This window comes from Galleria mellonella, unplaced genomic scaffold (genome assembly GCF_026898425.1).
Source record: "Galleria mellonella isolate WM207_F2 unplaced genomic scaffold, CSIRO_AGI_GalMel_v1 utg63, whole genome shotgun sequence".
Taxonomy (NCBI): domain Eukaryota; kingdom Metazoa; phylum Arthropoda; class Insecta; order Lepidoptera; family Pyralidae; genus Galleria; species Galleria mellonella.
In genome coordinates this window covers 2304981-2318046 of record NW_026442130.1, presented here as the reverse complement: position 1 = coordinate 2318046, position 13066 = coordinate 2304981, and the positions used below count along the sequence as shown (strand labels likewise).

Genomic DNA, 13066 nt, shown 5'->3' with positions numbered 1-13066 from the left:
CGAGGAGGTCAACCTGGTTGAGTATATTGCTAGCAATGGGATTCTCAGTCTCCATTACTAACAATCCTTTTCCCCCCTCTGTGTGTGTGAGTGTGTGTGTTAATGATTGACGGTATGTATATGTTTATGTGTGTGTGAGTGTTAGTGATTGACGTCTCTTTTTACAAATACTTATATCAATGTCAAAAGTATGAACATAAAGCCCGACAAATACATTCGTCTTTTAAAACAAAACAAGACACAAAACGGCCAACCGTTGCACGTGGTTACCTATTGTTGGTGTTTCACAAAATCAAAACCGGTCAATTTCACAAAAGCCGTTGTTATCGAGATCGAATTTTAACATGTTTCGGCACGGAGGCAGTTAAACGAAAACAAAATATTATGTTTCATTTCTATTGCCAACATTGACAATAGATCTTTTTTTTTTTACTCCAATAGAGTGAGTCACTAATTGCTCTCCAAGATCGACCGCCCATGAGGTTTTGTTTGGAATTTCTCCAAATGAAGATACTGTTGAGAGAATATTGCAGTTGGAACAATGTTTTTTTTTTTTTATAGAAGATACATTACGAGTATATGCCAAAAATACAATAGAAAAAAATATTTCAAAAAAGAACGACAGCACGACAGACATAGACATTTAAAAGGTCTTTCACATTTTTTGCATAAAATAACGCAAAATCAGAGATTTAGGGGTTCTGAGGGCCTACTATGAAAAGTTTTCCGAAATTTCGGAGCCAAAGGAAACAGAAATTTGATGTTAAAATTACATAATACATGCCGTTTGGAAATATCAAAAATGTTAAAATATTGTTCCTTTTGACTTTTATGATAGGATGTATGACGAACGAAATGTTAAACTCCATTTATTGGTCCGATTTTGGTATAAACAAAAACACGAAATTGAGTCCGAAATTTCAGAATTTCATTTCATGGTAGACCCGTTGATTCTTAACAATTAAGAGTTTGATATATATTTGCTCCCTGGCGAGGTTTTCCCAAGAGACTACAGCATGGGGTTCTTCAAAAGGGGTAAAGAGATTTCTTCAGGGTCGGCAACGCGCGCGTATTGCAGGCATTCATAGGCTACGGTAACCGCTTACCATCAGATGGGCCGTATGCTTGTTTGCCACCTCAGTGGTATAAAAAAATATATATTTTGATCCCTGAATTACGAGTCAGATAGATGTCTGAATCTATCTGATCTTAATCATATCTGATCTTAAAAACATAGTTTTTAAATTGTTACTTTTCTCTTTATTATGTACTCATTTCTTCTTAATTTCCAAATCCGTTTATTAAAAAATGCTAACCGACACGCCAAGAAAGCAGGTCAGGTCGGGCGGGTTAATTTTTGATGAATTTATCACGATGGGCCAACTGACCTACTTCATCCTCTCCTATCATCCTTTACTGGTGCTCCACCAGCGAATCCTGATGGCGAAGGCCGGGTAGCCATTCCATTTCCATCCATAAAAAAAAAATATCGAATCGTCAATAACTTATTGCCGAGCCTAAAGCAAAATATTTATAAATAATATTGTTTACACTACATCGAAGCATACAGAATATTATAAACACATTATATGTTAGTAAATAACACAATGTATTGAAAGAGAACAATTCATAGACTACCCTATAATATGGCCGACTTCAAACCATAGAGATTTTTTGTTTTTTTGTTATTACATTAAAAGAGCTTAAGCGACTTTAGGCTGCTTGGACCAAACCATAGAGACGTACGTGTAATATTCTTAAAAAGACAAAAAAAATTAATAACAATTTTGCAGTGCCTATGCACAACGTAAATTTCATGAACTCACTATGTTTATCATTGCCAAAAATTGCTACGACTAAATTCCTTCCCTTCGAAAACAGTTGTCGGAAACGACAAGCATAGTCAAGTTCATAAAATTCCCATTAAGCATGTGTATAGACAACGTTAAAAAAATAAACATTAATTTCGAAAATAACATTTTTGTAAAACGTCTTGTGTTTGGACGAGTAGGACAGGACGATCATGATGACTCTATCTACCAATAATAGGGATTCATATCATATCTGCCATTATCTGTCCACTGCTGAACATAAGCCTTCCCCATAGACTGCCATAAGAAATGGTCCTGAGCCACTGACTCTCTGCAATACATTTGAAGTCGTCACTCCATCTAGTGGGTTCCTCCACTAGATGGAGAGTAGGACACATTGCGTTTGGGTCGCCACTCAAGAACTTTTCTTCATAATAGGGGAATAAACCTTATCGATTTTAAAGGAATGATAAAAATCGATTTACAATTGAGAAGTCTTTCGCAGACATCTTTTATTCAAATAATTGAATACCCGAATATTCAAAATCGGATGTCCGAATGTCTTAACATCGATCAATAACCTTCAAAATGAAACTCCTTGGCATTTTTCAACCGTTAAATGTCCAGATAAATCATTTTTGATTTGTTTTCATTTTATTTTAACTACTTGTTGTTGCTGTAAATTTTATTTTAATTTATTGCGAATTGAAATAAATGTGGGCGTTTATTTTTCGTCAAGTCTGTCAGTTACTAACTGTAACTATATATATGTATATACACACATAAATGTCAAAAATAGACAGATTTAAATATTTAGGTAGGGTAAGTCTGGTGAAAGCCCGAAAAATTATATTTTTTTTTTAAATTAATTCATTTAAAAAACGGGCTTTTACAATAACATATGTATAGACATGTCAATATCTTATGGTATATATATATATATAAGGCTATATGTCATGTTGAAAAGAATATGACATATAGCTGAGTGAAACCATTTTAATGCTTTTCTTTTACTTTTAAGTCAAGTACCAGTAATTGTACTTATAAACGATGTCTCTCTGTCTCCTATTTTTGCGAACAAAGCTGCGGAATACACCTAGTATTGTAATAATGTGATTAATTATTATTTTACAATATAATATGAAAAATGAAAATGAAAAAAAATATGAAAAATATTTATTTCGTAACAAAATTGTTAAAATACATAGTTGTCGTGACCTTCTAGTAACTGTTATCACCTATATCAGAAGGTCACGCTCCTCCATAACCATGAAAATACAAATCATAGTACCATAAAAAGTTATATTTTTATGATATAATATTTGGGCATTGTTGCACATTATAATAGACAAGGAAAGACTGACAAAGACCGAGTAAGAATAGCAACGTCGCAATTTCTTGTCATATTTTGTATAACGCGACTGCCTAAAAGGCTGTGTACGAGTATATTCAGAGTTCACAATTTTTTTATGCAACTTAGAATTTGCAAACAATCTGACGACTCACCTGATGGAAAGTAGTAACCGTCGCCTATAGACATGCGCAGTACCATGGACATAACAGAGTATACTGTTTCGCCCATGATACCTCTCATGCGTTGCCATACCTGAGAACTCAGGTGTTATTCCTCTGCATGCTTCTACTACGTTTGTAGAAGTGTACTATTATATTGATTTTTCTACTTAAATAAAATCCATGTCACGTAGTATTAGGCAAAAACCAAGTTTAAAATAATAGCGCATAATGTGGGCATATGTACATCTAATTCAATTAGCTATATTCCTAGATGAAACAAAATAATGGTAGATACACAACAAAAACAAACCTAAGTCATAGCCTATCTATATTTAAAATAACGAATGTAGTTTCCTGTTTTCGGTCAAACTTCTTCTCCATCCAAAGGTTGCCTGGAAGAGATCGCTCTTAGCGATAAGGCCGCTCATTGTTTTTTCAGTGTAATCTTTTCTTGTAATTATTTGTATGTATTGTATAATAAGTATATATAATATCTTTTAAAAGTAACAATAAAGAGTATCTATCTATTCATCTATAACATGGTGCTTCCAGATCAGTTATTCTTAGGTCCTATAAAATTTCCCGCCACTATATGGTCTGAGTTTCTTTAAAAAAAAAAATTAGTACACAAAGCTAATAATTTATGTTTCAAACTATATAACATACTTAATCAAATATATTTTTATCTAATTATTTTAATAACTACTTTATCTACCTATATTTGAAAATGGGGGGAAAGGGATTGTTAGTAATGGAGTTTGACAGCCCCATTGCTAGCAATATGCCCTATCAGGTCGATCTCCACGTGGTTCCCCCTGGAAACCATCGTGAACAAGTCTTGTTGAATTCGTCTCGATGGGCTAACTGCCCTGCTTCATCCTCATCTATAGTCCTTCGCTGGTGCCCCGCAGGTGTATACCGATAGCGCGGGTGGGATTACTATTTCATTATCACCCATAAAAAAAACCTACATTTGAACAATTTACGTTCTAGGTCATTAGGTGCACACAATGCACCTACATACATTGTAAATGATGGCAGGCTTGTTCAATTGAAAAGCCAGAGGTTAGATTTAATAGAGTAATAAAAGAATTAAATATGTTTCACGTCTATATTCTAATAAATAGGTCATTTCATGAGATGCTAACAGCTGTTTATGCAAATCACAATCTTTCACTTTTTAATATGTAACTATTAATTCTAAGAACTGATTGATCAGTATATGCCATTTATAATGGTCTCAAAATAAACAATTTATTTTCACTATTACGTATTATGATGTTTCTTACACAAGACGACACTCGGTCATTATATAGAGGTCGCTTGATAATGTCATAACTTTTATCGTTATCGAAAATTCAATATATCACTTAAGATTTCTTAAGGTTCATGCAAAAATCTGTCTTATACAGTATTTACACATGATAGGTAATAAAAATTTAATCGAAACTAATGAAAATTAGTCAATGAAAACCTGCTTATTTTTATGGGCCAGAAAATCTTTGGTTATTGACAAATATGCATGTAATATAAGACCTATAATTGTTATTATCATTATTATAACTTGTTTATCTGCAGTTTTTTGCCTAATTACGACCATTAAAAATTATGCTCTTAACTGGATATTCGTCGGTAACAAATGACTGATAATTAAATTATCATTAGGTGGTATTATCGTCCATTGTAGGACTCCACAGAGGTTGCCTAATGGCCGTCAATAACAAGATTATCAAGACTCAATGTTGTATAAACCAACATTAACGTGTAAGGTGGGTTATCTATAAAAATGAAAGTAAATATTATGGATATAATAATCTTCATAATTTATTTTTATCTCTGTCAATTTATCATACAATAGTATTCAGTATAAAACAATATTCTTTGTTATGTTCATAGAAATATATTATTTTAGTATGTATAACTGTTCTTTATAAACTTACAAATTATTGTTAACATTCTGCGAATCATTCTTGTATAAAAATAATACAAATCAGGATGGACCAGCCGCGTGCAGTGCTCGGAGAACAAATGGACGAGCCCGCAAACGACCAACCCTCCACATAACAATTTCAATTTGTTAATTGATATTATATTACTTACAATAACCTATAGAAGACAATGGTACAGAATTCTTTATCGTAGCACTTTAATATGGTAACAAAAACAATTAAAATAAAGGCTTTTAGTTTACAAAGCGTAGGCACTCGAGATTGTTACTTCACCCTAAATGTACACACAATAATAAATACTTACATCTCGTTCACTCATCATCAAACACAGACAGACAGTCGCTCTATTACAAAATGCACTTGCATACGTCCACAAATAATATTAATCGGACGGCCTCGCGTTACTCAAGTCAGAAGTCACGTCCTCTATAATAAAGAGCACCGGGTCAGTTCTGAGAAAACATTAAGCTTGTATCGGGAAAACCTCTTGCAACGACTCACGCTTTCTCTTTCGCACAAAGGCACACAAGTCTACCATTCGATCAGTCTCGCATACATTGTCTTAAACGATAAGCTCAGCGGTCAAAGGCGTTCCCCCTTGCGGCGATGAAACACCATTGTCGTCGAAAAGTTAACCTTGTGCAACCAAAATGTGATTGGGAACGTCCGACTGTTGAACACATGGCCGCCATTCCGCGAGGGCGGCGCAGGCGGAATTTTAATTAGCAGAACATCCGCTCGTGACTTGGTTTGATGCGCTGTTGCCAGTTTTACCGTGCCGCCGTCTCTTTTTCTCGCGTGCAATGTTTCGATTCTACAATCTGACAGATGGCTGTCCTCTGTTCAACAAGTTATTGTTATCAATTCATGACCCGAATGAAACTGTCATAAAAACGCTTCAAGTAAAATGCAAAACGTTCGTGTTCCATATGAACAATGCGATGAAAACAACATTGTCCAATGATATAAGTGCTGCAACGCCGCAGAAACGGGAAATTCGCCGTAGAACTGGCAACGACGCGTCAACCTCGTCCAATTTGCACACCAATGACGTTGCACGATTATCCTTTCTAGTTTCTACACTATTCTAAATGAGACAACGAAATACTGATTATAGGGAAACAATATTCTGCAACTTACAATGGAAGCTAAAGCTTTCGAAGTTGTGACTCGCTCTAAGTACAGTACATCCCTTTTAATAATTTCACAATCAAATCGAATACCGTACCACGGGAGCGGAGTTCTGCCTCAGTGTATCACTGGCAACCTAATCTCTCAAAACTTAACGATAAGTCCACAGCATTCTTAACGTAGCGACTTCAACATCTTACACACTACTGTTTTCTAACTATATATTACACAGTAAAATTAAGATCACAAATTGCTTTGTATGCTGCGTCCTAGCGGGCGCGACTAGCATGGAATGTGGAGGAGCGACGGCGGCGGCCCGATCAGTAGTGCGAGTCGATATGGCAGCCGCCGTTTGCGTGCTCCAGCACCTGCTGCTTGAGCCGGTGGACGTGGTCCTTCAGCTTCACCACCATCTGCGCGAGTTCCGCGTTCTCACCCTTCAACACTTTCACCTTCTCTTCCAGTTTTGAGATACGCTCGAGCTTTCGCCGTCTGCATTTCGAGGCGGCGACTCGGTTCCTTTGCCTCTTTCGTTCTAATTTGATTCTCTCCTGCGTGTCCATGTCGATGGGCGAAAGGGGTGGCGAGCTGGCCGCACTGGGCACCGTCTGGGGCTCGTCCTTTACAACCGGAGTCGGATAACGGTCGAGCGGCCGGTCTAAGTCAGCGTACACCCGCCGTCCGAGCGGCGTTGCAACTGTCGGCTCGCCGTGGTGGAGTTTGTCCAGCGCCTCGACAAACGGCCTCGCATACATTTCCTGTTCTTCCGTAGGTGCTGCTGTAAACAGCGCCGCGTTCGGAGTAGGTGTTGTTATCATTCCGTTTTGTATTATCATCTTCTCTAACTCAGGTGAGCCCAGTTTTAGCAGCTGGAGGTCGGGAGAGGAGAGCACCGGAGCGGCAACTCGCGCACGCTTCCCGCCTCGCCCAAAATCCAGATCCAGGGTCAAAGAGCGCTTTAGGCTCTCCACAGGTCCACTGAGGGGATACTGATCTTCATAGAAAGTGGTCTCCATGCCGTGGCCGGAGTGGCGAACCATGTGTTTACACTGAACGCCTCGACAACACTAAACTCACTGCGCGAAGTTCAAAAGTTTTTTTATGCGACAACGCACGTCCGACACGTTCAAAGTTCCACTTGTTTCTAAACATTGTTAAGAAACAACCACTGCTTTTATTTCATGACTCAGATAAGCTATTTTTAGATGTAACGCGATGTAGGCGCATGCTGATTGGTGGAATATCGCGTGATACGTGATATAGCGGCACTGTGATTGGTTCATCAGAATGTAGCGTAGCGCGAGGCCGCTGCGGGCTGTTTACGACTTGGTGCGATTACCGAGAATCAAAGAGTCCGTTTCCAATGTATTTACGTATACATTTGAAACGTGGAATATTCAGAACTTAATAATGGACTGTAATTGAGACATAAAACATGTAACAAATGTTCACGTTGTTAGAAAAACGAAGCAAGTTTTTAAAATAAATTAATTTATTAACTAAATAAGAAATCTATATAATATAATCAGTTAAATAAGTGATAGATTCCTTAACTTTGTTTAACTTTTATATTTCACAGTCATACACAATCACTAAATTAAGCACAAGCGTTCGACTCTCGGTTTACTCTATGAATGCTCCCAAAATCAAAAATTAAGGAGCAACAGCCCAATGTTGTTCTAATGCCCTAGAACTAGTTATATAATTATTATAAACAATCGAGTGGTAATAAATACGTAGAATGAACAATACGCACCATTGTTATTGTGGTTTAAACATCTCATCATTACTAGGACCCGACAAAAGAACCGCCGGTTTTTTTAATCTGCCAAGGCGATGTTTCGATTACCAACAATGTATGTAATGTTTAAGCATACATACCTATATGTACATACTATAAAAGTTGTAAAGAAAACATACCTATTTTCTTATCATTATCTGGCTACCGAACATCAAAGTAACTTGTATACTTTTGATAATTTGTGAGACATTGTAGTGCAGTGGAGACCAATTGATAAATACCAACAAGATACAATAGAAGTTTATTTTTAGATAAATATTTTTTTTTATTACATTACTAACATTTCCCTACTCACACACTTCGCTCACATATGGCAAATTTATAATTTCGTCTTCCCCTATCTTGGGCTATTTCTTTCCTTAGGGGTGGAAGTAAAAAAATGCTAAAAAATGCTTTTAATAATTAACAGCCTAAAAAATTTTATACTTCTAACTTTAACAATATATATTAGTATATAAATAGTAGTAATATTATATTAGTTTCTTTAGTTGTTATGCTACTTTAATAGAAGAGTCAATAAATTTCCGTAACTGCGAGTATTACATTCTTTCGATAAATTATCCAATTAATCATAATTATGTTCATTTAGATAATTATTATATATTCTTTATTGCACTAAAACATACAGTAACAACAATAAGTTAATAACAATGTTAGCATTATATTATTTTTATGTTATTATTGAAATTACCTTACCTCAAATTGCTTTAATCTAATGAAGTAGTTCAATAATTAACTTACCCACCATGTAGTCCCGACTTAGAATAGGCCTCCCCTTCCTTTTCCGTGAGTGCTGTAAGAGGCGACTAAAGGAATTCAAAGGAAGATGGATGGGCAGCAGCATCCCTCTTATAAAATCACTAAAAGTCTATCTGTGGTTGCCAACCTGCCTGCCAAGCGTGGCAACTACTCCCCTTATGAGGAAGGCTTATGTCCAGCACTGGACAGTTACACAGCTAATATGATATGATAAATTAACTTTCATTTAGGTACCTAAAAAGGTGTTTGTATACTTAATTACTATGATTATACGTTAATTAAACATAAGTAAATAATAATAATGCAGGTGGCTCAGGACCGTTCCTTATGACAATCTATGGGGGAGGCTTATATCCAGAAGTGGACGGAAAATGGCTGAAATAATGATGATGATAATGAAGTAAATAATAATAACGATAAATCAGAAATTTAAATACTAAATACAATAAAAAAATACATCATACGATATTAAAATAGTGTTTATACAATGGAAACAAACAAATTTGGGCGAGGCGGAGGCGGGGTAGCCGCTCCGCGCGATGCAAGAAATATATGCGGGTTGCGACGTGAGAGGGGTATACGGTATATGCACGAGTGTGAGCGTGACAGCGACAGCTTTCCCTCTCGCCTCACAGATAAGTCCGAATAGAAGGAAAACAAATGCAGCTAAAAATTCCTTAATTTATGTTATGAGGACTTGTTTGAGTTCGTTAGGGTTCAACCTTGCATTTTGTATTGTGCTTAGAAAAATAATAGATGCCTAGCTGTAACTGCGTATCTCTTTTGAAGTCGTCCGAACAAGTTGTCCCTTCGATTCAATGAATATTTCAGAATCCATGAAGCGTGAAATTGATAATGTATCTCCCTGGATGTTTGACCTTAACATTCGGGTGTCTTTTATATATATATACTTTTTTAAATTAATATAATGCTATAAAAATAGGGGAAAAGACATTACGAATGGTAAATCTCATCACCTACGTATATATTGGAAGGGATTGTTAATAGCGTGGACAACTAGTCCCATTTTTTTTTAATGGGTGAAAATGGTATGGTAACCCCGCCTGCGCTAACGGGGTACGCTGGCGGAGCACCAGTGAAGGGTGATAAATGAGAATGAAAACAGGCCCGTTAGCCCATTATGATGAATTCGTCAGGAATTAACCATGATAGTTTCCAGGGGGAACCACGAGGTGGTCGACCTGGTTGGGTATATTGCTAGCAATGGGATTCTCAGTCTCCATTACTAACAATCCCTTTCCCCCAAATACCTCTTATTAGGTTTTAAGACTTCGTATTGCGTGATTTATGGTTTAGAAGAGACGAGAATAAACTATTTTAGGTTATTTCAATGTTTCGAAAGGTCATTTTGAACAACCTGTTCAAAATGAAACACACGGAACACCTACCAGTGAAGGATGATGGGTGAGGATGAAAAAGGTAGGTCAGTTAGCCAATCATGAGGAATTCACCTGCAAATAAACTATATGGAATGGAGAAGGATACAGGCTACTTTTTTACCCCGATCAGTGAACATATTTCGGTCACGCAAAGTCGCGGGTAAGAGCTAGTTTTATGGTTTATAAGAAACGAGTTTAACAGACTGTGTTTATAAACACGTTGGTTCGTTTTATTTATTAATTTTATTAGATATCAATGTAAATGCCGTCTGTTGACGTGATATATTCTATACTAGAGGTCCGGCCCGGCTTTGCACGGACGGATAGGATTTTAGAACATTTACCAGAGGGAGACTTTGTACAAAAGTCGATTGCTTGGGTACCTCTGTCCCATTCGTGTTTCTACCGTGAAGCAGTTGTGTTTGCATGGCTGTGTTTCGGTTTGAAGGGTGGGATATGGCGTGAATTTACTGGGTACAGAGAAATAACACCTGAGTCCTCAGGAGTGGCAACGCATGGGGGGTATCATGGGCGAAACAGTATGTGTGTGTACTGTTATGCCCATGGTACTGCTCATGTCTATAGGCGACGGTTACCACTTTCCATCAGGTGGGCCGTCAGCTTGTTTGCCATTTTAAGTCGTATAAAAAAAATTATCATCCATAAAAAAATCGAACTCGTGGCAATCGGAAGATGAGGATGTTTAATAAACTTCTAAACAGGTACACCAGAGGGGAAGGAAATTATTACTAATGGGGGGTCAATCCCCATTGCTATCAACATACCCTATCAAGTCGACCTCCACGCGGTTGCTCCTGGAAACTATCGTGACAAATTTATCATTGAATTCGTCACGATGGGCTAACTGATCTGCCTTTTCATTCTCAATTATCATCTTTCACTGGTACTCCGCCAATGTTAAGCAAAGCAAAGCAGTTGTGTTTGCATGGCTGTGTTTCGGTTTGAAGGGTGGGATATGACAGTGAATTTACAGGATACAGAGGAGTAACACCTGAGTTCTCAGGAATGGCAACGCATGGGGGGTATCATGGGCGAAACAGTATACTCTGTTAGGTACTGCTCATGTCTATAGGCGACGGTTACCACTTTCCATCAGGTGGGCCGTCAGCTTGTTTGCCATTCTAAGTTCTATAAAAAAAAAGTATACTGATCGCGATGGCGCAGGCGGGGTTACCATGCCATTTTCACCCATTAAAAAAAAATGGATACACCACTAAAACCCTAGCATTTATTCACGCAATGTCTGTACAAGAAGAAGAATGAAAAAGTGCGTTACAATTGGAAACCTGCACTTTTTTCTGTCAGTTAAAATTATAAGTAACAATACTTTTAACTTGCTATAACAATAATCATGTGCCAAATCCAGACAATTGAAATTCAGACTGTAATACGAGTACCTAGTCGCTTTGGAATATTTTGAAAACAATACGAAGTAGGCACAATGCATAATTTACAATACGTACTGTATACATACACCTATTCATATGTATTAAATAAACAGTCAATGTGCAGAATAATTATGTATAATGAAATTGTTGACGGTGTTAAAAAAAACTTTCAACATTCAATGGTAAAGGGAAAGAGATTGTTACCAATGGGATCTGTTAGGGTTTATTTATTTATTTAATAAATGTTTATTATTTATTTAATTTTATTTATTAAATGTTTATATGTATGTTGGGCACATATATATGTGCCACATGTACATGCTTTTTCTTTGTTTATTTAACAGATTTATTTATTCTACTGGAACGCTAGCACCTCTGCCTTGGGGAGGTGGGCGTTGACAGCCACGACACAGTTATTTTTAACTAATTTAGCTGTTATCATACACTACCCTACAACTGTAATTTTTTATGGTTTCAATAAATACAGAAAAAAAAAATACAAAAAAAAATATTCACAGGAAAACCAGAGCTACATTAGAGCAAATAGATACAGTTTAGGATCACAAAATAAGCCACTAACTGGTTTTCACAAGTAGCAACAATATAGATACAAGGCGCTGTACACAAAGCAATAAAAATAGCATTTAACAAAAAAAATACGAACAAGCAAGAGGAATGAAAAGAATATATATATATATATATATATGCTAGCAATATACCCTAACCGTGCCCGTGGTACAGTACGGTAACTGCTTACCATCAGGTGGGCTACTGTATACCTCAGTGGTATAAAAAAACTTGAGTTGGCTGAAAACGAGTTTTCTATAAAAAAATATCCAAGCCAGTTCTGAACCGACTGAACCTAGATGATTCTGTTTTTAGCAGATTCCTTTCAGACTGTGTTGAGTTTATATTATTGGCTATAGAAAATAACCTCCTTGGTCCCATTTCAACATTCATGCTTTGCTCAGTTTGCATACTTTAAACTATAAGGCGATCATGAGCAAAACAGTATACTCTGTTCTGTCCATGGCACTGCTCATATCTCTAGGCGATAATTACCACTTTCCATCAGGCGGGCCGTCAGCTTGTTATTTTAGGTTGCATAAAAAAATCTATCTATATCAACCATTTACAGTAATTACGTCGTTTTTCGATCCAATAAAACTTTAGACTTTTTTTTATATAGGACCTACTCTACAAACCTAGTATTGTATAGTATATAGATTAATAAATTGAATTATATCGTGACTGTATATTATGAATAACCGCCGATGACCCAGCGACGCCG

General features: G+C 36.6%; 1 protein-coding gene across 1 annotated transcript; it reads right to left on the bottom strand.

Annotated features, from left to right (window-relative positions):
• Window positions 1-5125: 5125 nt before the first annotated feature.
• Window positions 5126-7563, bottom strand: LOC113521578 (transcription factor Jun). The gene has a single exon (XM_026907143.3). It carries the CDS (start codon window positions 7444-7446, stop codon window positions 6727-6729), a length of 720 nt encoding a protein of 239 aa, XP_026762944.1. The 5' UTR covers window positions 7447-7563; the 3' UTR covers window positions 5126-6726.
• Between the last annotated feature and the right edge of the window lie 5503 nt (window positions 7564-13066).